This window comes from Pieris brassicae, chromosome 9 (genome assembly GCF_905147105.1).
Source record: "Pieris brassicae chromosome 9, ilPieBrab1.1, whole genome shotgun sequence".
NCBI lineage: Eukaryota > Metazoa > Arthropoda > Insecta > Lepidoptera > Pieridae > Pieris > Pieris brassicae.
In genome coordinates this window covers 14,846,428-14,874,015 of record NC_059673.1, presented here as the reverse complement: position 1 = coordinate 14,874,015, position 27,588 = coordinate 14,846,428, and the positions used below count along the sequence as shown (strand labels likewise).

At 32.4% G+C, this 27,588-nt stretch overlaps 1 protein-coding gene across 1 annotated transcript in view; it reads left to right on the top strand.

Annotated features, from left to right (window-relative positions):
* LOC123714562 (suppressor of lurcher protein 1) overlaps positions 1-27,588 on the top strand; it is a 217,813-nt gene that overhangs the window by 38,022 nt on the left and 152,203 nt on the right. Inside the window, exons 2-4 of the mRNA XM_045668874.1 lie at positions 4,956-4,996; positions 21,461-21,527; positions 27,056-27,236. Coding sequence (XP_045524830.1) covers positions 4,961-4,996; positions 21,461-21,527; positions 27,056-27,236 — 284 coding nt within the window. The 5' untranslated portion in view covers positions 4,956-4,960. The remainder of the gene's footprint in view (positions 1-4,955; positions 4,997-21,460; positions 21,528-27,055; positions 27,237-27,588) is intronic.

The window sequence follows — 27,588 nt, the reverse complement described above, 5'->3', positions numbered from 1 at the left end:
TTATTATTTATACACACAATTATTTATTGTCGTATTCATAGATAAATAACACCATATTTACAGACCTGTCACCTAAAATAACAAAAACACAAACCCACACAATGTATTATAAAATGTGAATCCACATTTTATTCAAACACTGAGCTGAATATTTTGTTTCGAGTTAACATTGTAATAAATTGTCAACTTTTAAATTGAAATACTTGTAATGACACTCATGTGACGAGGGTTGTTTATGTTTGAAGTTTAAAATATTTAAAAAGTATTTATTAGATTTTGTTTATGACACGTTATTTGAAAATGGAACATGGTTTTTATTTTTTTATTATCCACGACTAAGGACTACCATCGAAAGACTTATCTAGAAAGCGTGCTCTATATGAAAATAAAAAAGTATCTTATGCCGGTATGTTTTAAATATAAGACATTTAAATGGCTTACTTCTACAACTAATCTAACATGAAACAGATAAAGTAATGGCATTTATAGAGGCTACTTAGAGTCTTTCTAATGAAAGAACATAATTGAATTATATGAAAACTTTCGGATCGCAACACAGAATGTCATTGTCAATTTCTCAGTATGGCTGTTGTCAAACATTCGATTTGGTTTATTTTGTTCTTATTCATTCATTTACGTGTTTAAATATGAGTAAAACTATTAAAAGTGTAGTTCGAGAGATATTCTTCTGCATGGTATCCAAATTCCAAGAAAAACAAGAAGAAAAAGAAGCTGAATTCTACCTAAAACAAGATTGTTTACGTGTGGTGTTGAATTTCTAAGGTTAGTATGATTTATTGTCTTGATACTTCGTGCAATTACTCATTTTTATTTCTATTCTTTATTTTTTCCGAATTGTTAACAGGTATAATAGCCTACACTTTGTTTTATTTGATAGAAATCTAGAGGATGTAGCAATAGTGAGAACTATTGGTAAACTCACCGATTTACAGCAGTAAATCCCAGTACCAGTACTTTATAGAAATCTCTTCCATCACTGGTAAAATTTTCAATAATTTTTAAGTAAATAAAAAAAAAATGTGTGGTAATAACCTATTCATTGTTTTTTTCAGGTGTAAGTGTTATATCAATACACATAATAAAAAAGGGGAAACAAATCAAGGTGTCTGGAATACACCTGAAAAAAAACGACCTCATAAACAACCAACAGTGTCTCATTTGGACAATTTTGACATGGATGCTATTCGCAATGAATTTTATATTGTTAGAAAACATTGAGAACACTTTTGCTGGAATTAAGAGAAAGCATTGGGTTTACTGTATGTCGGGAAACTCTTCGACGAATATTATTGGCTAATGGGTATGAATTTAAGAAAAATAAAAATGAATGTTCTTTGTTAATTGAGCGCAATGACATATCTGCCCGGACATTACTTTTTAAGATCTATGTCATTGAAACGTGCAGAAAGAAAGCCAATATTTTATTTAGATAACACTTATGTTCATAAAAACTACACGAAAAATCGTGGCAAGGTCCCTCTACAAGTGGTGCTATTGAAAATATTTCATCTGGAAAATGGTACATAATTGTACAAGCAGGGTCGGAGAAAGGTCCTGTGCTCATCAAACTGAACTGAACTCATCGTTAGTATTTAGCACTAAATCAAAATTGGCTGATTATCACTATGATATGAATGCTGCCAACCTCAATAATTGGTTAGAAGAAAAGCACCTGCCCAATTTAAATGTGCCAAGTATAATTGTTATGGACAACGCCAGTTAGTATTCCGTTATAGTAAATAAAGCCCCTAAAAGACACAAAATCGCAAACATGAGATAGTAGAATGGCTTACTTTGAATAATATTCAATTTGAAGAGTAACATATGAAAGCAGCTGCTATGTCTAGTAAAACGGTATAAACCAGAGCCAATATATGAAGCCGATAAATTTTTTAAGCACAATGGTCATGAGGTATTTAAGACTACCTCCATACAATTGTGATCTAAATGCCATTGAGCGGGTATGGAGTCTGGCAAAACGCAGAGTAGCAAATAAATATATTAAATTGACTACAGAGTAGTTAGAACAAGTGATTAAAGAGTCATTTGAAAACGTAACAGCAGAAGAGTGGAAGAAAATGACAGATCATGTTGTTCCTGTGGGAAATAAATATAAAGACAGGACTACAGAGGAACATTTAGAAAGTTCATAATCAATATGAGAGACAGTGATAACAGCAATGACTCTGATGAATCTATTGCATATTGATTTTTTGGATTCTGATTTTGATTATAAAGAATAAATATAGTTTTAAGTTTTTCATGCAATGCTAGTCATTTTAAGTATCAATAGTAAAAGACTAAATCGTAGTATTTAATTTTATAGAAATACAGCTCAATGTAAAAATTATAAAATAAAATCAAGTATCAAGTAAGTTTAATCCACAAAATATATCAAACTTTTAGAGATACCATAATATATTTTTTTGAAATTTCCCGCTTTTTCTTTATCTTCTTTCATTAGCCAGACGATAGTCTGCTACTCTCTACTCACTATACGTCTATATATATGAATATATTTTTCTTATATCCTGTATTTTTCTTATAGCCTTTAAGTGTGAAAATTTTAAATACCTCAAGACAATAAGCCATTCAAAAATTTTGAAGAATTTTCTTTCTTTACTTTTAGACGGCTATAATCCTTAATAAAAATTAGTTACTGTAGTCATATTATTTTACCAGAGCAGTAATTAAAAGTTTATAAAGTAAATTAAGGGTAAATATTTTATATTTCAAGTTTAATACAAGCGAGTGTAATACGAAGTTCATGAGGACTCGTATAATGCGATGAGACTGTTTATATCGCTTTATTTGCATTTTACGTTGATTATCTTAACGAAATTACAATGCGCGTTAATGGACTTTATAATAGTGTCAATATAAACAACAACGTCCTGAAATCAAAATATATTAAATAAACCTTTTATTTTCTACAAATAATACCTAGCTAGCAATTGTATTAATCAATAATGAACGATATAAATTTACGTTGTTTAGTAATCTTAATCATAAGAAGTTGTCCATCTAAATGTAAAATCCTAACCAAAGAGTATATCTCTTATCATCACAGTGTTAGTGTAATTTGTTAGTAACAGACGGATATAAGTACTTAAGTTAAAATAACATAATTAGCTGTAGTTGTTATGACTTGTAGCATAACTAATATCGCATGTTAAAATTATATTTTAAAATCTGGCATTAGTATACGAGAATTGCTTTTCCTTATATACAGTTACACTTTTAAGATATACTGGTATATATAAAAGATATTTTTAGCGATAAGGCCGCCCGTTGATTTAAGAATCAAATGATTTTCAGTTAAATATCGTATCGTATATATAGTATCGTAATATCGTATATATTGTAATGAGTCGTTAATAAATAATAAACAGTTTCTTTCAATTGTAACATACATTACAAGTGTAGAATGGCCGATGTACATAAACTTTGTATATAAACAAGAAGAAACCTATTGATAATAGTTTTTTCTTTTATAATTACATGAAAGGGATTAAAATAGCGAGTCTATTGCATCATTTAAATAATGAAGTCGAGTGCCTTTCAGAAATCGTGTTCAGTGAGTGAAGAAAATTTATACAGTACTTAGGCATAAATATGCACGTTAAAAATAAATGAAACTACATAGAGTTTCACACACAGTCCGGATCGCAGTCCCTTTTGATTGGAAATTAAATTTATTTTCCATGTTATAGATATTAGATTTCGAATCATTTCGAATTGATGTTTCCTAAGTACTTTTCTATGTATTCCTGGTACTTAAAGTAAACCTTTCTATGTGAAAATGATTTTATTATCTAGGTTGCTCCGGCTTCAGCGGCATCCTATTCTCGGGAGTTCGCATTACGCTACACTACAAGATTTAGATGGGAGATTCTATTATTTTCCTCCACATCAGTTACCTTTGCACCTACTAAATTGAAAAAAAAAAATACTCCATATTAGCTTGACATATTTACTGTTATTATTGAAACTTATTTTCTTCTTCTACTGACCACTGTTGGCCTAGTATCTTCAGCGTGCGAATCTCATCCCTGAGGTCGTTGGTTCGATCCTCGCCTGTGCTCCAATGGATTTTATTTCTTAACATTAGCTCGAACGGTGAAGGACAACCAAACAGTCGACGGCATGCATCAGGCACAGGAGGCTCATCACCTACTTGCCTATTCGATTAACAAATTAAAATGATACAGATACAGAAATCTGAGGCCCAGACCTGAAAAAGTTGTAGTGCCATTGATGTATTTATTGTTTACTTATTTTATTCTAAATACCGGCGGCTCACAACCGAGGTCGAATCAGCTGAATTAACAACTGATTTTTTTTCTTTGTCCAGTAACGTGTATTATAAAATCTATATACCTATTAATAAGATTAAGTTTCTTGAATAAGTACATATTGTCTATTGGAAATATGTATTTACGAATAGATGTCGAAGAATTAAAAGAGAAGTTTTTTTACAATTCTACGTGTTTGGTGTAAGTGACTTTTAAGTTTCAAATTTAGAACGTTTTTAACATACTAGACATTACTCTAGGTATGAAAACGGCCTTCAATTGTTTTTCTAAATATAATTGTTTAACAAATTCTGCAATGAAAACTGTGGAAAACTCGTTTATAAGTTTTAATGTAAGAGCTGCGAAGATTAAAGTTCGGTACCGAAGTTGCTAGACAAAGAATATTATATGAACGCGACGGCACTGAGTTAAGATGGTCGTACCCATAACTACAAAGGCGTCATACTTTTGTTGAAAATTTCAAGGAAATTGCTATATTTCCGAACAAATTGCGGAAAGTGGCGCTCTCTTTCCTTTTCACTAACATTCTACGTACAACATTCGTTTGACAATATCTTATATCCCCGCTTTAATATAAACTACAATGAAGTGATATATATCTTTGTTTGTCTTTTTCAGATGCAATGGTTGCGATGGTAGTGCGGAATACTATAATGCAGGTAAACATTGTTAATTACATTAGTTAGTTAATTTTAATATCTATATGGTGATTTTACATACGAGTCATAGTTCGTGAGTTTCGTTGCCAAATCTCACCTTTACGTCAATTATAAGAGGTAATTTTACATTTTTTGTAAGATTATTTAATTTGAGTAAGTTTAATTTGATTTCAATCTTTTTTTAAAGTTACTGTTTTAAAAAATGCTAATAGTGCTAAAATCTTTTTAACGTTGAGCCTCAGATTTCATATCATATGTACCTATCTGTTTCGAAACAGTATTTTCTAATATGCACGTACGTTATCAGCCTTTCGTGCCAGACACACGCCGTCGACTTTATGGATCTAAGGCACACATAGACAGAAAGTCCATTAGCGCACCGCCAGCGAACGAACCTCAGGGATAAATACGAAATAGTTAACTAAGTCCAAATTAACTCATACAAAGATATAGTTCATCCTATTTATTTAATAAGTTGCTCTTCATTTGCAATAATTATCCTTTTTAAGTTTTACTTTATTATTCAATAAGGCAACATGACAGACATATTACAAATATAAAAAATAAAAAGAACTCATAGGATATAAGTGTCTATGAATTATTTCACAGATTGGATGGTTTTTATACAAGTAAGAATAATGCAACTAGAAATATAATTATAGACACGAAAGTATAAACAATTTAGAGTCAATTTAGTTTAAATGGCGTTTGAAAGCAACAGGGGAGCACAACAGTATCAAAATTTAAAAAACGGTGTTATAGTAGTAATTACTTTTCTACCATTCTATGTATGAGGGCAAGAAATCTGATAGTTCGCGTAATAAGGAAATAAAATGTATTGCATGAGTGAAGAGAAATGGCAGGAACACAAAAGGGAGTTCGGAGGATGTCAGCTCGCCAGTATAAACGACTAATACTTAAACACTTTTCCAAAAAATTGGCGCTAAGGAAATTAACGTTCTATGGTCAATTTGCATTAATTAAAAGAAATTTAATTGTCTTACCAAGTCTGTATATAATTCTTGTCAATTAATACGCGCGAAGTGAATTCTGGCAATTAAAAATCGATGTACACGGTCAAACAAAAAAAAATAGGAAGTGGTCCATAGACAAGACGATATTTATATATTTTTTTAAAGTTACAAATTTATAAAACCTAACCAAAACATCAGCTTGAAGCTTGATGGATGGCATGCTTGTTGTGCATGGCATGCACTATGCTTTTAATAACGTTTTAGAGGAATATGTCACCACTTTCTGCAATCAAACTTTTTAGCTCCCTGATGTTTTGTAGAGCAAATCTTACCCATAAAACATTCCAGACATGCTCATTATTGAGCTGGCCAATGTTAACGAAGGATCTCAACTTCTTCCCCGGATCGGTCCCATCTCACCTAAGCAAAGCGTCTATTGGTGGTCACCCGAACTAGCCCAACTACGAGCGGAGTGTGTTAAGGCACGTCGCCGGTACACGCGTTTTAGAAGAAGGCATCTCAGTTACCGTGATCAGGACGAAGAGGCAAGTTTATATTCTTCTTATCAAGCAGCAAAAAGGGCTCTTCGGATGGAAATAGCTGAAGCAAAGGATAGGGCATGGAAGGAGCTCCTGAACTCCTTGGATCGTGATATGTGGGGGCGACCATATAATATTGTCATGAGTAAACTCCGTCCCTGGAGGCCGCCGCTAACATCCACAATGGAGCCAACGTTTCTTGAGATGGTTGTTACATGGCTGTTTCCTTGTGATTCTATTCCTTTTATTAATGTCGACTTTGATCGTTCAGAGGATATTCCTGAGGTGTCAGAGGGTGAGTTAGGGGCAGGTATTTTTAAAATTCAAAACAAAAGAACCGCTCCTGGTCCTGATGGATTGCATGGAACGGTTTTGGCGCAATCTCTTAATAATGGTTTATCTAACAGATTTCGAGATCTCCTTTCTGATCTTTTGAGGAACGGCATATTCCCTAGTAGCTGGAAAGTCGGTCAATTGCTTCTTCTTAGGAAGTTCGGGAAACCGGTAGATTCACCTTCGGCGTATCGACCTATTGTTTTACTTCCTGAGGTGGGAAAACTGTTTGAGCGAATAATTGTCTCGCGCCTCGAGAAGCATCTTCTGATCGTTGGTCCAAATCTGTCTGATTCTCAATTCGGTTTTCGGCGTGCTCGCTCTACAATTGACGCCTTAGCTAGGTTAAAGGACTTGTGCGAAGAAACTGTCTCTGGTGGTGGGGTTGTGTTGGCGGTTTCGCTAGATATTGCAAATGCATTCAATACTATTCCCTGGAGAGCGATTATGGACGGTCTCTTTTATCATGGTGTGCCTGTTTACTTACGACATGTAGTAGGAGCTTATCTCTCTGAACGATCGATCATATATCCAAGTCGGGAAGGTTGGAGATGTTATCAGGTTCGATGTGGAGTTCCCCAAGGGTCGGTTCTTGGGCCCCTTTTGTGGAACATTGGATTTGATGCAGTCCTTCGAGGTAGACTGATGCCAGGAGTAGGCTTAATATGTTATGCTGACGATACCCTTGTGACGGCCAAGGGATGTAATTATCAAGAGGCGAGTTTGTTAGCTGCTGCTGGAGTAGAACAAGTAGTGACTCGTATAAGGCGACTTGGTCTTCGAGTGGCTTTACAAAAATCTGAAGTCATTTGTTTTGCTAGGAGGTCTCCACCTAGAGGCGCTGAAATAATTGTAGATGGCGTTCATATGGCAGTAAAGTCGACTTTGAAATACCTCGGGTTGGTTCTCGATGCCCGTTGGACTTTCAAAGCTCATTTTGCAGCCCTGGCACCCAAGCTTGAGTCAACTGCAATGGCTTTGGGTCGTATAATGCCAAATATCGGTGGGCCAGGCGAGGGCTGTAGGCTTCTTTATGCTGGTGTCGTACGTGCGAAAGCTCTTTATGGTTGTCCGATATGGGCGGATAAGTTGACATTTTACAACAAAGGTATACTGAGGCGGTCACAGCGTAAAGTTGCCATTAGAATTGCGAGGGCATACCGTACAGTATCCTGTGATGCAGCATGTGTCATAGCCGCCACTCCACCTTGGCACTTGGTAGCTCTGGCTTTGGGAGACATTTTTTGGAGAAGAGCTGTAGCCAGGAGTGGTGGTTTTGACCCACCTCTGGAGGTAGTCAAGGTGTGGAAGGAGGAGTATCGCCGCTTAATTTTGCAAGAATGGAGGGAAGAGTTAAGTGAATGTCGGTTTGGTTTACATACCGTTGATCTTATTCGTCCCTTTTTGAAACACTGGGTGGACCGACGGTGGGGATCGCTTTCCTATCGGCTCGTGCAGGTTCTCTCTGGCCATGGATGCTTCGGAAGTTATCTGCATCGAATCGTTGGAAGAGAGGCGACACCCGCTTGTCATCATTGTGACTGTATAGATGATACGGTGAGGCATACAGTGGAGGAGTGTCCGGCTTGGGACTACTTTCGCTCGGTGCTTGCTGATAGCATTGATGGCAATCTGTAGCTTCCACTAATTATTCAAAGAATGGTGGAAGCTGACAATGACGGTCCTTGGAATGCCTTCAAGGCTTTTTGTGAGGCCGTCATGAGTCAGAAAGAGAATGCGGAGCGTCAGCGTGAAAATGATTCGGATGCTCCGCCGGTAAGGAGGCGACGACCAGGGCAGCGACGCCGTGTTTTCGCACTTCTGCTCTAAGTTAAGATTTGGAAGATTTGTGTGTGAGAGGAGTCATGTGGCATTGTGGCATGACTTCTTGGATATACGCTTCCACGTCGCCAGACCTGTGCGTTCGAGCATTGTCGTCGATAAAAATGGAATCCGTTTATAACTATGCAGACTACGTCAGACAATTAATTTTAAATAAATAACTAAACGTTAGAAAGTTAATTTCCTCATTGCTCGTTTGTTGTTGCAAAGGAATTTATATTAAAAATAAATAATCACTTGCTTTATTAAAGTTCTGTTAGACTCCGTAATCCATTTATGTTAGAGTATTTTTAACTTCTCACTTTATGTTGTGAGCGAAGTTAGACAATCACTTTCGCTGAGATAAGTTTACAAAGACCTTATCTAGGGAACTTTTAAACAATATCAAGTTAAATTCGCGTTGGACGAAACAAAATAGTACTTTTTCCAATACCGGGTTCTAAAGTTTGCCAGTTGGGTTTTGGAGACATTTTTTATTGTTGCCAAAAGTTTTGTAATAGCGCACTTAGACCTTTTCGCTTCCCTGGCATCTGGTTAATACATATGAAATACACTAGAGTTCGTGGCTTCATTTCTGGGAAATATAAAGGCGTAGAAAGGCTGTTTAAAAATACAATGTATCTTTATAAATTTGATACTAAGCTGTAATTTGTTTGATGATTGATGAATGCTGCAACGTTAATCCGCTAAAATAGCAATAGCGATACTGATCACAATGTTCTTGTAATCAATTTCTAAGTTCCTATGGACGCGGTACAAATACTCAATATCGCATTCGCTATCGCTATGGGAATCAATACAGTACCGGTGCTGACAATCTATAGATCGGGTGTTGCGGTTAACATTATTTAATGTTCTTTACAAAATAATTTACTTAAAAACATATTAAAAACACTCGTGTAATTATTACATGTATTTAAAATTATAAATCTGTCCGTTTTCGCGTGTTATTCACTGTGTCATGTCACTGGTTGACCGTAGCGTGTGTATTACTAAATACTGTAAAATAAATTTTCAAGTTATTAATTTTCGTCCATGCACGCGTCGCCTCCTTCACTCCTTGTCGCGGTGTGTTAATTATTTTAAATTTTATAAGCATAACATTTTAATTGGTGATTATAAGGGTGATTATTGGGGTTATAAGGCTATTAATAACATTGCAAAAGATTTATGACAGTAATGAGTGAAACCACATATGAAACAGAAAAAACACAGATTAACTAAAAGATGTAGGTCAAGATTAATTTCATAGAAATACAGTGAACGTTTGTAATTTTAAAGAAAAACGAGAAAAAATGTGTGCGTGTACTTGTGTACACACATAAGAAGTGAAACTTCTTTATGATCTTTCGAAAAATGATCTACTATATGCAACTTTACAGAAATTGGTTGATAAAATTAAATTAGACAAAGTTTAAGAACAGGCTTTTATTATCATAGACATGAATACAAATAATACAATTATTTCATTTTACCTTATTACTACTAGTTATTACTTCATTAATTGTAATAGAATTATTACTAAGATTGTTATCGTTATTATATATTTTTGTTATTAATTTCTTCGAATCTCTTCGAATCAACCATGGCAAGGACAAGAAAAAGATGGCACGTAACGTAAAAATGTGATGGTAAATTATTTTCTAACGCCGATAAAAAAGTTTCACTTCAAAAATTAAATTTAGAATTCACTTTTCACATAGTGAAGTTCGGAAACGTAGATTTGTTTTGTTGTTCAAAACATAAAATTATTTAAATTTGGAATACTTATCATATTGCATGAATCCAGTTAGAAACCAATAAAGTTCTTAATTTGAAAAAAAAATACAAAAAAAAATTCAAATTTGGAATACGCTGTCACTTTCGTTACTTTTATTTTAACCTCTGTTGCCTAAATTAACGCTCCTAAGATTAAAGCAACTAAGTAGAAATACAAAGCAAACGTACAGAATAAGCTATAAACCTCGAACAAGCAAGTGGAGTGGGTCAAGTAGGTATTTACTAAGCACTTGATCCCTTTTAAAGCTTGATTGTATCCACATGATCAATCATCGTATACGGAAAGCGCTGAGAAAGTTTCGAATATGAGTCTCATATTTAATCGTTTAAGTAACTCTTGCTTAATGTTGATGTATGGATTTTTAAATTAAAAATTTAGTTTTATGAATAAAAATAACAGTAATTCATTGTAGTACAATTTAATAACTAACTTCTTCTGTTGTTGGTGTGCATGATATCCCTATATTGACTTTTCAAGTTTTGACTGCTCTAACTGAACCAAGGTATCCCTTATCCAGCCTTCTATTATACAATAGTGGCAAGTCAATGTTTTTATTTGTTATGTATATATTTTTTTAATTGAAACATCTAGTATTTTGTAATTAGTTTATAATTTCAAATATTGGATCCACGGTTGTATAGAAACAAAATCTTTTCAGATCCAGTTTCCCCACGATAGTTTACATTACGGTGCGAGTTGATTAACATGACTGTGTTACAATTAATTTAGGTTTAGATTTAACTTAATATCTATTTTATACTGAGACATCTGTAATAATTCAAACTTCAAAACAATGTAATTTAAAGTTCTCAAGTAATAGTAATATCTTACAATGAATGGTTTTCTAAAAACTCAACGCGCGATCACTTGAACAATAACATTATTCTGGAGTTTTGCCAGAACCCGACTTTTGTTTTGCTTGCTTTGTTTGGCTTGTATGTAAATAACTGCCGACGTTTATAATCTACTTCGATTAAGTTTGCGTCGCTAGGGGGCCTAATCTTTTCCTGAAAATATTAAATGTATAGTCAAATATAATACACTGTTATCATTAAGCTCAATAGGCTCAGCATAACCCTAAGATCTTAATGAAAAGAGCTTTTATATCTGTAAGGGATACCTAGCGATAAGTCTAAATATATGTTTGTGTGTGTATTAAAAATGAGAATAATTGCATGAAGGGCTTTAACGTAGCAAAAAGCCTATGTTTAATTTACCTGTATGTATTATGTATGTCTGTGTGTCTAAAATTAGCCTTCTGGCTACAGCGTACTATAAATTAAGTATATTTTTGAAGTTAAACTTCTTTATCGGTGTTGGCAAAAAAAATACCGTCACATTTTCCGGTTACGCGTCTCATTTTTCCGTTACGCGCCATATTTTTCTTATCCTTACTACGATTGATTCAAAGAGATTTGAAGCCATTAATAACAAAAATATATAATAACGATAACAATGGTAGTAATAAATCTATTACAATTAATGAAATTCTGTAATAATCTTAGTAGTAATAAGGTAAAATGAAATAATTGTATTATTTGTATTCATGTCTATGATAATAAAAGCCTTTTGTTAACTTTTATCTAATTTTATTTAACAAATTTCTGTAAAGTTGCATATAGTAGATCATTTTTCGAAAATTAAGGTCATAAAGAAGCTTCACTTCTTATGTGTGTAGTACACGCACACATTTTTTTGTATTATGTTGGTGATAAAGTAGTACACGTCACGACACAGTTGCAGCGGTATCCCAGGTTGACGGGGGACACAAAGTGTAAAAATTTTTAGGTCACAATATATTGCATTGGAAATCAAACGCAGTTCTTAGCCTGACATTACGGTTCGTTCGTAAACATGTGGCGTCACACAACAAATTTACGTTAATGTAGTATATATATTTAAACAATACTGAATTGGAATTTCGCTAAATATACATTTAATATACAGTTTAATAATTGTGTTAAATGAAACATAATAATTAAAAATATGGGTCTAGGGCATGATGATTCGAATATACACATAAAGTTCATTGGAGCATAGCCGTGACCGACCTAAAGGACATTGCCATACTTGTATAGCCTTATAATTTGTTTTTAATAATAACAATCCGAATAACAAAGCCAACAAACATTCCAAGGGTACTTAAATTTTACTTCCACGCTTATTATTCTTAGGGCCTGCCAAGGCGATATCACCCATAGTCAGCACTAAGCTCATTTGTTCACTTGGCAATTGGTGAGGGTTCAAACATATTTCAATAGAACAGTGTGGCAGTAAATTCAGTTGGCTCTGGACAAATAATACCAAGAGCACGTATCCTGCCAAGCTGTTCGCATTCCAGCTCAATAGTACACGAGAGACCTATGAAGACGTTATTGCCTCTTAATGGAAAATCACGGGGCTCGTTTTTGTATGGAAATAAGAAGCTCTTTCAGGTTTCTTATAGCCTGGTACTCAATTTTAACCATTAATTTACATTGTAGAAAGCGTTACTTACTTTTGACTTATTTTTGATATCCCTATAGTTGAGGTTTGTTTATTTTTTAAAAAATGTACTTAAGTTTCCAATTTAAATAAAAAAAGTATTTTTGACATTAATTATACGTACGTAATATAAAAAAATGACAACAGAAGATTTAATTCCTATAATCCAACTCCTGCCATTTTTTATAATAAGCATTGTCCTAAAGTTACGTTTTAAGTAAGAAATTTTCATATTTGTGATAAAAAAAATAGAAATTTCACCAAATCTGAACAATAACAATTAATGGCCCATGTGTATTATGGTTCGCTTATTCAATCTTGTGAGCTCTTTGATTCACCGGTCGCATTTTAAACACCATTAAAACTATATCATAGATTATACAAATATAATGTCATAATTAAAAAGTAAGATTTATTTAAATTTTGATTCCATGGAAATAATGAAAGTACAATTCATTTTCCGTCCTACGTGATGACATCATTATTCCTGCGCGGTGAGATATTAATCTCAAAATTTTCCTTTTTATTAAAAACATTCCGCGTTTGGTAAAGTAAAATGTAATTTAAAACAATTTGTAAATTTGCTCTGACAAATTTATTTTGCTAATTAAATATTTCTCACGCTCTTTTGTGTACGTTAATTGATTCAATATTTCAGTCCTTTGTAGTATTTTTATTAATTTCCTAGCATTTATTTCTGTATATAATTAATATACCTTAATTTATTTATTTCGGAATAATTATAATCAATAAAACAGAATTCCAAACATGCAACATAAAGCATGAAGCGATTAAAAGTATTATTTAATTATTAAAGTGGCTTTAATACTACAAAATTACAGGGTAGATCAACTAACGTAAGATTTTGTAAGAGCTAATTGTATTTTAGAATCATTATATAAATCGTGATATGAGGTAGCAGTTAAAGATCTTGCAGCAAAAACTAGTTAAAAGCAGAAAATAAACTCGATATGTAACCACGACACATTCATAGGATTAGCCTAATGGAGATATACTGACTTTCAGCTAAGGTCTATCTCTAGCCGACATCGCTGTTTGCTTCTTTCATTTATCCCTATTTGCTTAGCATCTATTTTTAAACGCAAACGCCTATGTATAGGATTTTATATTTAGTAAGAATTCTTTCCCAATTATTATTTTTAAACGATTATAGTGGCCTAGTACTTTTGTTTATCGAGCGTGTAGACAAATGATTCTTTGTACTCGAAATGACCAGATACCGGATAGCTAAATATAATAAAAATAAAATATAATTTTATATAATTATAAAATATGCCAGTATCATATTCTATGATTAGAAATTGTAATGGCCATGGGCGGCAATATCACTTAACCTCATGTCAGCCTCCTGCCCGTTTGCTTCCTATTACATTAAAAAAAATCAGCGTCCTGTATAAAAATGTATTGCAAGTATAAGAGAGTCATAGTTCCCGCTAAGGCTCTATCACCTTCACCCCTTTGTCATTTTCATTTGGTAGAAAAGGTCATCACAGAATAAGCCTTGCTCAGAGATTTTTTTTAAACTAAAGTACAGTTCCTGATTTGTCAAATTTCGCGTGACGAAAAGAGATAGATAAAAATTTCAGTTACATTGGTGTAATTCGACTAATTTCTTTTTATTATATGCTATATGTATCTACCTTGTCATAGTTTTGTCAACTGCAAATTAGGTGAGAAATATATATATAGAAATACAAAAATACATCGAACTCGTTCAATATCCCGTGATATTATAAGTATCTTCTGAAACTGTTTTATAACGGATATGCGACCATATTGGAAATATTTTATTGGCTAAAGGACACTTTGCTTGAGTCTGATTGAGTTTATATCCTATAAGAGTGTTTTATTCCACAACAACGTGCAATAAATTTATAATCGTTTTATTTCATATTTAATTCTAAAATACATCTTACACTATCAAATATCAATAATATTACGAAAATTTGAAAATAATTATATTTACCCAAGGATTTAGAAATAATACGGCACTGCAGCAGTGACGCAGTCTATGACTACTAGAATAATAGAAAAAATAGAAAGAATAATGCCCAAGAACAGAGCCCCCTTGATAGATACTATAAGTAGTGTTATTGGTCACTTTCGTATGTTAAATATCTTGTATAAATTTACTTAAATTACTTATTAGTCTTAAATAGACAAGATCTTAATGTTAAATCATGGCAGAGAGGATAAATAAATAAAAAAAAACAAATTTTAAAAATATCATAAAATAACATATCATTTTATTACTTGTTATGACGTCCTAATATAAACATTAAATCTGCCAAAATTATTATACACGAACAGTTTATCGTTAATCAATCCATTTTATGTTCGTAAACAAATCCTCACTGTTCGATACAAATTTTAGGCTATTACAAAATTCACTTCTGTGTTCAAACTGTTACAACAATTCTCCTTATACACTACAAGTCTAAGTAGATAAATAAACTAATTGGGCTTGGAGCTCATCTCGTTATCCCAGCGGACTGAGTGGCTGTTGATTTACACGTTCCGCTGATACCTTCGTTACTGCACTTTGTTCTTCCGCTACGTTAAACGCTTTTATTTTTAGCTTTACGTAGATCGCACAAATGTTTTTGTTCCACGAATTTTAATGTACTTTTCACTTAATGGCGGAGACTCTGTTTCGTCGAAAGGAACGTGAAATGTTATATGTTAAAAGCAAATTGTATTTTTATAATACTTATTTTGACCAAGTGTATAAGTTTATTGCGATCTATATCTTATTCAGGATAATAGCTACGAGTCATGAGTTTTTTTCTTGAAATACCATTGGTATAGTCCGTCTTCGTAGGGTACTAACCATATATAAATCTCCTAGTTATCCATTGAGGCATAGAGTGATACTAGTAGTAGCAGGATTTGTTTGTTCCGGTGGGCTTAATTTTGAGTAAATTTTAACAATAGATTTTTTTATTATTGCTCCTAAAAAGAATTTTTATCGTAATACGTATCGTACGTAAATTCGTTCGTTCGTATGTAACGTTCCTTTAAGTAAATAAGTATTTAACTGAGAAATGTTAAAACGCAAATAATAGATAAGTTAAAACCTACTTATTAGGGTTCCATTATTTGTTGTATAGAATTTAATCAATAACCCGTAACTAATGTAAATAGCGTACACTATATTAAATTATGTGATAATTAGGTCTCATCATTATTAATTAATAGGATACTGTGTTTTCTCTAATTATAATGCATTGTGCATCACTATTGATTATGACAATATATTATTTTGGATCATATTAACTTGTATTATGATTAACCATGTAAAGAAAATAAATCTTCATCATCATCTTGACTTCCACCCACATTAATTCCGTCCTAGCATGATTTCCTATTTTTGTTGCTATAGCAAATTCAGTTTTTCATTCAATTTTTTCAGTGCATAGCGCCTTTACAATTCTCACTTTTTTCATGTAACCTTATGGCGTTTGACATGACATTGACAGAAAGCGTGCTGCAAATATCGTCAAAGAGGATGTAGGAAAAAAGGAATATCCTTTATAATAAATGCTTCGATCGGAGTTATTATATTAATAAAATAATTACAATCGCTAATTGTTTGTGGCATTAATCTTGAAAATCCATGCTTTTCACATGGCCAGTTATATGTAGTCTGTTTCCGTGTCGGAATACCAACAAAACTTTTTATATACGCCAGAACAAACAAACAAAGAATGTTGTATATCATAAAGCATTTTTAGTTTATTTTACCAATTCGAAATCAATGTTCAGGTATTCATATCAATAGTTGTCAATAATTTCCGCAGTGTATGCGATTTAGAAATTTTAATTGGTCTCTTTCATATCTTAGGTTACACTAGCGTAATTTCATACGCAACCCTATCATTTATGAAAATATTATCTAGTAATTTATGGTAAAAGCATTTTTCAAATCAGTCCTGTAGTTTTGGAGCCTATTCAATGCAAACAATCAAATCTTTCATGTTTATAATTAATGTTGATATGAATGGGCCTATGAAGGGCGTATTCATTTAATTTATACACATATACAATGGGTAGACTCACACATAAGAAAAATTATTAGCACATATAATAATAATTATACTGGTAAGACAAGGGCTTAAACGTAGTGTTGATATTTGGTCTAACAATAAGCTAACATCATTCTTTATTCATAGTAATAAAAAAATGAAAAGATCAGATGTAAGTACCTACCGATTATTATTTAGGTAGTATATGTCTACAGTTCAAATGCCTCAATTTTCAGAAGTGATTGTTAAACGCTGGGCGGAAACCAACCTCGTTCAGATCCTAGTGATACAGGAGAGTAAAGCAAATATATTTCATACGCAATTCATTAAAATTTATATCTCATACTCCGTTTAACTGGCAAACAGTGAACGTGTTAAAAATACAAACTCAACGAGGCTTAGTCCACTATAAAATAAAGGAAAAATTTATTTTGGCATGCCATAGTCGAATTTTAACAACCACAAAATTGACTTTAAAGTTTGTTGCGAGCTAACAAAAAATTCTCCGAGCATGTGTCACCCGCAGACCACAACTTGGCGATATTCTTTACTTGGTTTTTAGTTCGAAGCTTTGCTTAAGTGTTTTTGTGTTAGTTGCAGCTTGTTGTAAACAAATATTGTGAATATGAAAGTTTAAAATATAAGTATACTTTCTAAATCCTGTTGCGAGTTTGATGAATTTCAAAAGTTAGTTAGATTTTGTACTTTAATAAACATAGTTATAATTAACATAGGACAAAAGTGTCAGCCAGATTTCTATTTATTTATTAGTAATCTTACAGCTAATATATTACAAAACAAAACACTTATACAATATACAAAGCAAAAACAGATTACATAAATTAACAATATACCGAGTCGAGACATAAATACTGAAACAAAGCAAAAAAAATTCTATTGCAAATAACATTTATTACTTTTACAGTGTATTAATTTAATTCATAAATATGAAACAATTTACAATATAAAAAGCTTATTCGAAGTGGTTTCCATTGGCTGCAATACAGTTTTTTAAACGTTTAGTTTACTATCAATAGTACGGTTCGTGTTAGGGACTCCAAATTATCATGGCATTTAGAGCAATCCGTACTCTCTAAAACTGATAATAAATCATAATCCAGCGGGTTAAGATAGGGACAACATAGACAGAATAGACAACGATGAAATCCGAAACGTTCGTTTCCAAGCTTTATGACCCGGCGCCGAGTCTTGCTGGATGGACCATTCTTGGTTATTGAACATGGTGTGGTAAGAGGCCCCACTAGCTTCTCAAGAATAGTATCTTGTGCCGATGTTTAGATACCATTTTAATAAAATTATGGCTTAGTCACAACTCCATAGCTAATACCCCACCAAACCATCACTGAAGTCGGATAGTGCCAACGCTGCACTCTAGTAAACGAAATTTTTCTCTGACCTCGTACGCAAAACGTACCGGTTCAATAGTTGTTTCGGTTTTACCACCTTATTCTTTTTTAAATATCAGTTAAAAATAAATCTCTTATATGCTGCCATTCCTAAGTAATGTTTTAAAATACGCGACATGGTTCTAAGTGTTATCTTCATCTCCCGAGATAAAATCTTTTGCTTTCGGACAGGATTTCTTCGAATTCTATCCCTTACTGCTTTGACCACCTTTTTCATACCAACACTACGTAGACGGCCATATGTTTTCTGTCACAAACAGAGGTTTCGTGTTACCTGTTAATAGCCCGGACCCAGGTACACAAAAGTTTTACTAATACTAAGTGTATGGAGAGTTTTAAAAATTGCATTTGGCTCCATACCTACTTCGTGTAATGAAAACACAGCGATTGGGTTCTATTTATCCCCACACTCTATTTTAATATCGCAAAATATTGTACAACGTATTGGCGCCAAAATGAGAAAACACAATGACCAATCACATAAAAATGACAGATTCCAAATTCAAATGTATTTTGTTAATTTTCAATTGTAACAGTATTTATGGCCAGACTAAGTATATGGAACAGAAAACATAAGTAAATACATATACACAAAAATATATACAAAAATCAAAGAAAACTCAAATTTAGCATTAAACAAACGACAATTAATACTTATTATTTCAATGAAAAAACTAGATCAATACTGCTAAACAAAGTCAAAGTCTTCCCGCCTCTTCAAATATTTCCTCACATCCTCTATGGTGAGGAGGAAAATATCAATATCCTCATAATTAGTGCCATAGTTAGATAAAACGAGAAACATCGGCAGGTAGGCAATTATGCAGATAATTTGTGTTCACAGTGGCACATGGAACCATTGTGAGTATATTGTCGCATACGAGGGAGGAATTCTTAGAGAAATTAACAACAGCAAATATGGGCTATCTACCTATCCACCCCTTAAGAATATCATGTTTCGTTGATAGAAGATATTGTATTATAAAACTAACTTATAATTCAGTGATTTCCCACTAGAGAATGGAACCACCATTCTCAAACGATTTTTGTCTCAAATTGAATGCATTATGTTATGAAATGATAAGTAGCGTACCTAACGTGCCTGTAGTTAGAATTAATAAACGGACCATAGTAGCATATACGTATTACGTTATCAATCTATTGATTAATACATAGTTTGTTTTTTTAATTATTTTGCATATGCAATTTGTCGTGCTCCTGTCACGACTTTGGTTTTGAAACCTAATCTTTTATGTCTATTGTATGTTTTATTTTACAATACATACAAGTATGTCTAATGTTTTAGACATAGCATTCGTACACACGAAACATATTCGAACAATGCTTCCGTTTAGTTTCTTATTTTTGCGTTCTTTTGAAATGCGTGTTCAAATAAATATAATTTAGGCATGTGGCTTAAATATACGGAAACTTATGAACGTCAGTATTTTTTTTATATTTATATCCTCAAATCAAGAGTGCTCAAAACGGATGATAAAAACCGCCATTAAACTATCTGTCACTCTTTTAAATAACCAAGGTGTTTTTGATCAGATGTAATTATCACATCACGTCTCTCATCAGCAGTATATAGTTGATATGAAAAAAATAATGCAAGGCGCGGTGAAATACATGCACTTGCATTACTGTGAATACAATACGCAAACACGTAGTATCAAAGTAAATAATACATAGCTTCAATCCGTTTAAAAAGTGTTTTCTTAAAGTAAATCATGACAGAAAATTATTATTACTTAAACTGATCCCTGCCCGACAAGTCACCACAAGTAGCACCAGCTCACGAGTACGACGCATGGCCTTCGGCTCCTTGCCATATCGTAGTGGTAACCCGCCGCATGGCTCCACCACGTTCAAGTGAGAATGACGGTCCTTGCAGTTATGCAGTTGGTCAGATAAACAAAAGATAATAAATTAATTGGATACTGATTACTTTCACCTTATATTAGTTATTAGCGGTTTTCTAATGTTATACATTATGATTTTATTGTATTATTCTGGAATATAAATACATTTTTATAAAATTAGTTATTTTAGTAGACGCGGGTGTGAGGAGTCTGGAAACAAAGCCAAAAGTGGGCCTGTGTTTGCGAGTTGATACTAATACTATATTATTAATTCAGCTACGTGTATTTGTAAAAAAATATGTTAAACTTTATTTATTAATTCAAAATAAATCATGGATATAAGGGATAAAATATAAATTGAACAAAAATCCCTATAACAAATGGATGCTGGACAAATTTATTTTCAATAAACCTAGACATCGGGTATCGGCTTAAAATTTGATTGTTTTTTGGTCACAGAGTATACAAACTAGTAACAATAATCAAACATTAGCTAAAAAAAATATATGAAATATTTAATTTGTTCTGTGAAGTAAGTTCGAGTCATATCTTTATATAATATTTCTTATTTTCTTATGAAATATTTCTAGTAAGAATTGGAATATTTTTCCTAAAATTGTTAGGCACCCTATCTACCTTGAATCTATAGTCTCTTAAAGGCCTTTGGAGAAATTTGGATCATTCGTTTAAACGTGTCTGTCTAACTGATATTTTTTATTTAACCTTCGGCAAATAATCGTTTTTATATGTGGCATATAATTCCAGACAAGACGATTAGTTGAACTGTGCTAGGTAGAATTGGGAAGACGTTTGTAGTTTACAATAAACACGTTTGTTCGAACAAACATGTTTGTTCGAAGTCCCAATACTACCAATTGGGATTGTTGTGTTCATGCACTACATATGTATCGTTTCGTATTAGGTAATCTTCTACTTACCAATCCGAAACAGATACTATACACGGAAATATACCTAGATGTAAACGCCAATTGGCGTTTGCCGCTACGAAACGGACAGCCACATAATAAAGAATTAACACGAAAACAAAATGGGTCTGCAGAGAGATTATGTCTTTAAGTATACGAATATAAGGTGCTGTATCAAAAAAATCAGCTGCTAAACTTTAAACCTGAAACATTTACTGTTATTTTTAATTGCATTCTTGTTGTTTCAGCTCTCCGCTACGTTGATAGCATTGTTGTCGATCCACGTGGCTGATGAAGGACATGCTGTTAATCCAAGTAAGTACAGTTTATATTCGTTAAAATACAACGACGCCGAATACATATGGGTTGACGTAAATCGTTTTTTTTTTCAAATATCGTTGAATATATCATAACGTACTCAAACCAGGAAAGATATACAAATCTAGTAAAATATAGTAAACAATGGATTATCGCTGAATAGTGTATAAATTTGGATATTAAATGCCTTAAGTGTAAAGATCTCCAACGAATTATGTTTGAAGACTTTGTTATTGGTGAAAAATATATATATTATAAAACCGGACATGTCTTATTTAATGAAATTGACGTGTTAATAGGCCATGACAATTGTCATTTTATAAAGTTTTTGGCGGTGTTAAGAGCATCAAAACATGTAGTATATTATCTGACTAGTTTTCAGAAAAAATATATATAAACATGCAAACTAGATTTTGTCAGACTTATGACATTATTCTAATAAATTAAAGTTATATAAAGTAGTAAAACTTTCAAACTTTGTACAACCCAGCAAATCTTTGACGTACAAATGTATAAAGTTACACAGTTATAGTTTCATTTTTTATTAAAGCCAAATAGTTTTAAAAGCGTTATTTATATTAAATAAAAGTCATATACGGCTTATGTCAATCAAGGTTACCTCACTAATTAATGTACAACACAGGGCAACAAAAATTAACAGAATTCTTAAGAATACACCGTATAAAGGACGCAACACTTAACTAACACTGCTTAAAAATAGGAACATAAAATTCTTTCTCGTTATTAAATGTGAAACCAATTAAGAATATATAGTTTTTGTTAGGTGGTGATTCTAAAAGAACGAACTATTTGAGTTCTCCTAGCAATGTCACTGAACGTCTACTCTTTTAAATATATATACACCAACTAGCTGCCCCCGCGAACTTCGTTTCTCCTTAATGTGGTTTTAGTTAGCCTTAATACCGTGACACGAAAGAATAATTTCACTGTATTTTGTCACTATAATTTGAATTTGATTTACACTTCGGTCTAAGTAACACGTGGTTGGCTATGCTAACTACTCAATTCAGTCGAAAAGTATCAACATCTGTTAGAATCTTTTGGAGTTAACAGATAATTGTGACTGTCAATTAATTATAGACAAATAATTTGCAATAAAATAAAATTGCGACTATAATTAAAGCTCTAAGCTATCCTATCTCTTAAGTTGGACCAGACTGCTCATGGTGTGCCAATTTAATTTAAAATCGGTCAAGTAGTTTAGGAGTCCATCGCGGACAAACATCGTGACAGGAGATTTATATATATTAAGATAATAATAATAGAGGTAACTTAACAAAAACAAATCACTTAAGCTTGATATTATAAAGAAAGTGAGTATCAAGAGCCACCTAACCTTATGTGTGGTTTATTTGATTTTTAGAAATAAGCCGAGGACAAGTTTATATATAAATATACATATATATCGTTTATTACCACCATCAATAATTTATCACGTGTAAATAACGTTATGTGCTGATTTCGATTTCGTCATGACTATAAAGTGCCTAATAAAAACCTCATATAACTGTTATTAATATAAAACGTTTAAGCAATAATGATTATGTAATCCTGTGTAAAAATCAATTTGTTGTCAGAGATGTTTGAAACAAATTATATCAAGAAAATTATATAGTTAAAAGGTTGACTACAACTGGCAGTTATATTCTAAATTAAGCCTAAATTATCTTTAAATTATACAAATATTAGAATACATTTTATAAAAACACTAACGGATCCAACAGACAATATCCTGTACACAAGTCTTACAACAAACATATAGGTGGTTAAAATTTGAAGAAAAAAACTTAATATAATTATTATGTATTTCTGTAGTTTGTCGGTATAATGCAAAGTATGTACTTGTTTTATATAGTTTATGATCTCGATAGAATGAAGTTCCATCTGTTTCACCACTACATACACGTACACTTTACAGGCTTAATTAATATTTGATTATGAGTAAATTATATAATGTTGATGAGCATAATCAATACTGTGACACGTTATTGGATCCTTCAGATTCCAGATAATATTCATAACATTAGACATAATCTAATGCATGTGAATATTCATTGAGGCTGGATTTGAGAATATTAAGCTCCGGTTAAGTTAGGGAATGTCGATATTAACCTACTACGGATATAACTAATAGTTGAATGGCCAATTTCAACCCGTTCTAATAAAAATTTATGGAACTCTCGAGACTGCAGTGTAGTTTTAGGGTTTTAGGTGACATTCGCTTTGGTGATGGAGATATTCACATGTTGAACTTGGTTTTCAAAACCAATAAATTTAATTTATGTTTCACATAAGAGAGGAGGTGATCACGTTATAGTTTGGTTGATTGCAAACTTAGTGGTAGGCCAAAAACATGAGTGACACTACCTTTTACGTCTGGTCTGGTGGTGATCATTTGTTTTTTTCTAAGCGGCAAGTACCTAGGTGGTTAGCCTTCTGTGTCTGACACACACTCTCGAAATTTTGGATCTTTGGCATGCTAATTTCCTTTTTAACCATTTGTGCACAACCATGGAATCAGACATCGAAGTTACATGCTGAAGCCACCAACTCTTGTCATATTGAACGTCCTCCCATACGTAAGTCTCGAGTTTTTTAAGAAATTTGTATTTTTTAAGTTAGTATTGCTTCTAAATAGCGTTGAAAACTACAATTACGTACATATTTTTGTCGGCGCAAAAGACAATGTTTAATAGACGAACTAATTTAATTATGTGTTTAACTTAACATACAATTTATTTTGTGCTCTAAAAATGTAAATTACTAAATGCCTTACTGAAACTAGACTTTTTGAGTTCGTGTCTTATATTAAAAAGCAGCAATGATATTAAAATTTTAGTTAAAAGTTTTAACGAACTTAATAGTCTATAGACAATGCCGGAAGTATGCCTTTGAGATCAAACCATTATACCTGTATGGTTTTGATCCTATTACAAAGTAAATAACTGTATTACAAAGTTAGTAACAGGTTATTTGAGGGCCAACAAAAAAAGATTGATTCACTTTTAAAAGTATAAAGAGAATATGTCAAGTCTCACAGTAGAAACATAGAATAAAATTTTAATAAAAGGACCGACACGACGGAAAGCTTGGATTATAACTGAGTGCAGACCAGGGAAAAGCATTACACGGCCGCCATTCATATTTTATTTGTAGCGAAGCACTCTCAGTTATTAGAAACTTCTGGATTTATGTCGAGTGTGTGTTTAAAAATAATTTTTATCATTCAAAGCTAAATTTTAACCTATTTAGGCGAATTAATATATAATTATACGTACCTATTTCGTTTAATAATGTAAGCGTTTGTACCAAAAATAAAAATATGTAGTTCCCTTTCAAGTATTTAGGGCTAATTAATGTGGTATAGTTATATTGAAATTTTTGTGTAAAATTAAATTATATTTTCTTTATTTTTAAAGTACAAAAAAACAGAACATACAAGGCAGTAAACAGTATCCTAATAGTGTTGTCGTGTGTTGTGCGTGGTCACCGTGACCACGCACGCTGTAAAGCACGCGAAACGTCCGAAAATTTTAAATTTAAAATTATGTAAATTCTTCAATCCGTTTAAAAAGTGTTTTCTTAGTATTATATTAGTTTAGTAATTTTAAGTAATTTTAAGTAAGTAAAATTAGTAATATTAGTTTACAAATAATAACATTATGAAGTAGTTGATACAAGGGTACGCAAATTAATAGTGAAAATATGTAAATAAAAAAAAAACATTAGTAGTATTAGATAAAAAAATGCTAAAACATATACATATATATATTTCCAATTGCTGCTCCTTTCAATAAATAGAGATAGAAGGGATTTGTAGGAAGTTATATGATTTTCCATTTAGCTAATTAATTATAACATATATAAGAACTTAAACATCGTCCGTATATACCTATATATTCGATATTAGATATGCTTGTGAAGTGGCTAAAGTTACCCCACATGTAATTTATTATGCCGTTCGACCAGTGTTGCCGGAAATTGTGTCCTTTTGATCTCGGTCTAACGGACCCTGAGTTCTACTCACAGTCATTTTGTTTTGAAATTTGGGTGAGCAAATCGTTTTGCTATATTACTACGAAAAACACCCTGGGCTATATTGTTTCATAATCCAAATAAAGATAGTTGATACATGACGTATCACACGTCATCGTACTGATTGTGCCCATATAAGCGTCATTAACATCACCAAGTATTAGTAAATCAAAATGTACAACTCGATTTCTAAGTGAAATTCCAGGTAACATTAAGCAGATCAAGTTTCCTTAAGCGTAACTTATGTTATGTGATGTAGCTAGCAAATTCATTAAAATATTCAATTTCTGTAATTGAAATAAATGGTATTTGGTTTCTGAAAGTTAATATTAATCAGAGGAACAGACATTGCCTAAATTTAATAAAAGCGTGAGGACTGACGACTTTTTCCTTGAAGTTTTCCTAATTTCTCAAGCCAAGCCAATTTTCTACTTGATAATGTGGCCATTGCTAAGCTGACTTAGATTCCGTATTTAATAGCTATTACGTTTTTTTAAAGTAAAACTTCTTTATCGGCATTGTAAAAAAAAACGTCACATTTTTCGGTTACGAATCACATTTTCCCGTTACGCGCTATATTTTTCTTGTTGTCCTACCACGGTTGATTCGAAGAGATTCGCAGCCATTAATAACAAAAATAACGATAAAAATGATAGTAATAATTCTATTACAATTAATGCAATTCTCTAATAATCTTAGTAGTAATAAGTTAAAATGAAATAATTGTATTATTTGTATTCATGCCTATGACTATGATATTAAAAGCCTTTTATTAAACTTTATCTAATTTTACTGTATTTAACCAATTTCTGTAAAGGTGCATTTAGTAAGTAGGTCATATTTCGAAAAATAAAGTCATAAAGAAGTTTATGATTTTTAAATATGTACACGCACACACTTTTTTATTTATAACGTGGTTCTCCAGCCAATAATTAATAAATAATTCCGGGCAGAATAGTGCTCGTACTAGTACGAGCACTATTCTGCCTGTAAATTCTGCTGTTTGTAAATCTACACGCCTTAAAAATATGACAGGACCATGTCAACTAGACTTCAAATATTAGCACAGCATCCTTTGCAGTCTAGGTCAGTCTAGTTAATTGCAACTTTATAGATGCGATAAATGACAATAATAATAATAATAATAAATAAGAATCTCTATTAATATGCATTGAACTAAAAGTATTCGATTAAGGCCCGCAAAACATATTAATTATACATCACATATGTAATAAATTATCTACTGAAGGCTGAATCGGCATTAACATAAGAATATGTTTTGGTTTAGAACAAAGATGCCTGATTTTTGCCCTATACTTATTTACACGAACTGTTATCCTTCAATTAATGAATACATGTTATTACATTCATAAAAGTTGATTTATTCGAAAATGTTATTTTACCAAAACCCGAGTGTATTAGGTACATATTAACAAACAAAAGAATACAGGTAGAGTATAAATTTTCAGGTTGTTCGTGTATCCGGTTCACGGCTGGGGCGGGCGGCGCATCGCGCGGTACGTTCAGCAGCCCAGACTTTCCTCATGCGTACCCTCGCGCCCTCTGCCTTCTTTACACATTCATCGCGCAACCCCACCAGATCATTGAAATTATATTCAGTGATTTCGACGTGTATAAGGACCATCTCGAGTAAGTTTAATTATGAGAAAGCTTTTATGTATTAACTGGTTTAAACTCTTATACATAGTAATTGATATTCCGAAAGATGTGAGATAATTTATGGCCAGATAATATATGTTTAATTTAGAAACTTTCTTAGTGGTAGAGTAATTAAAAACGGTTGTAAATATATCAATAACAGTACAATAATAGTTAGTCATGGTTAGTATGTCTAGAAGGTTTTCTGATAACCCAAACCTTATCATTTTATAATATTGCATTAAAAAAACAACAACAATTTATACGTTTTGAATTGAGATTTATTTATTTTAAGCATATTTTCTACCATTAGAGCAATTTAACACTAATTCCATAGAATAGA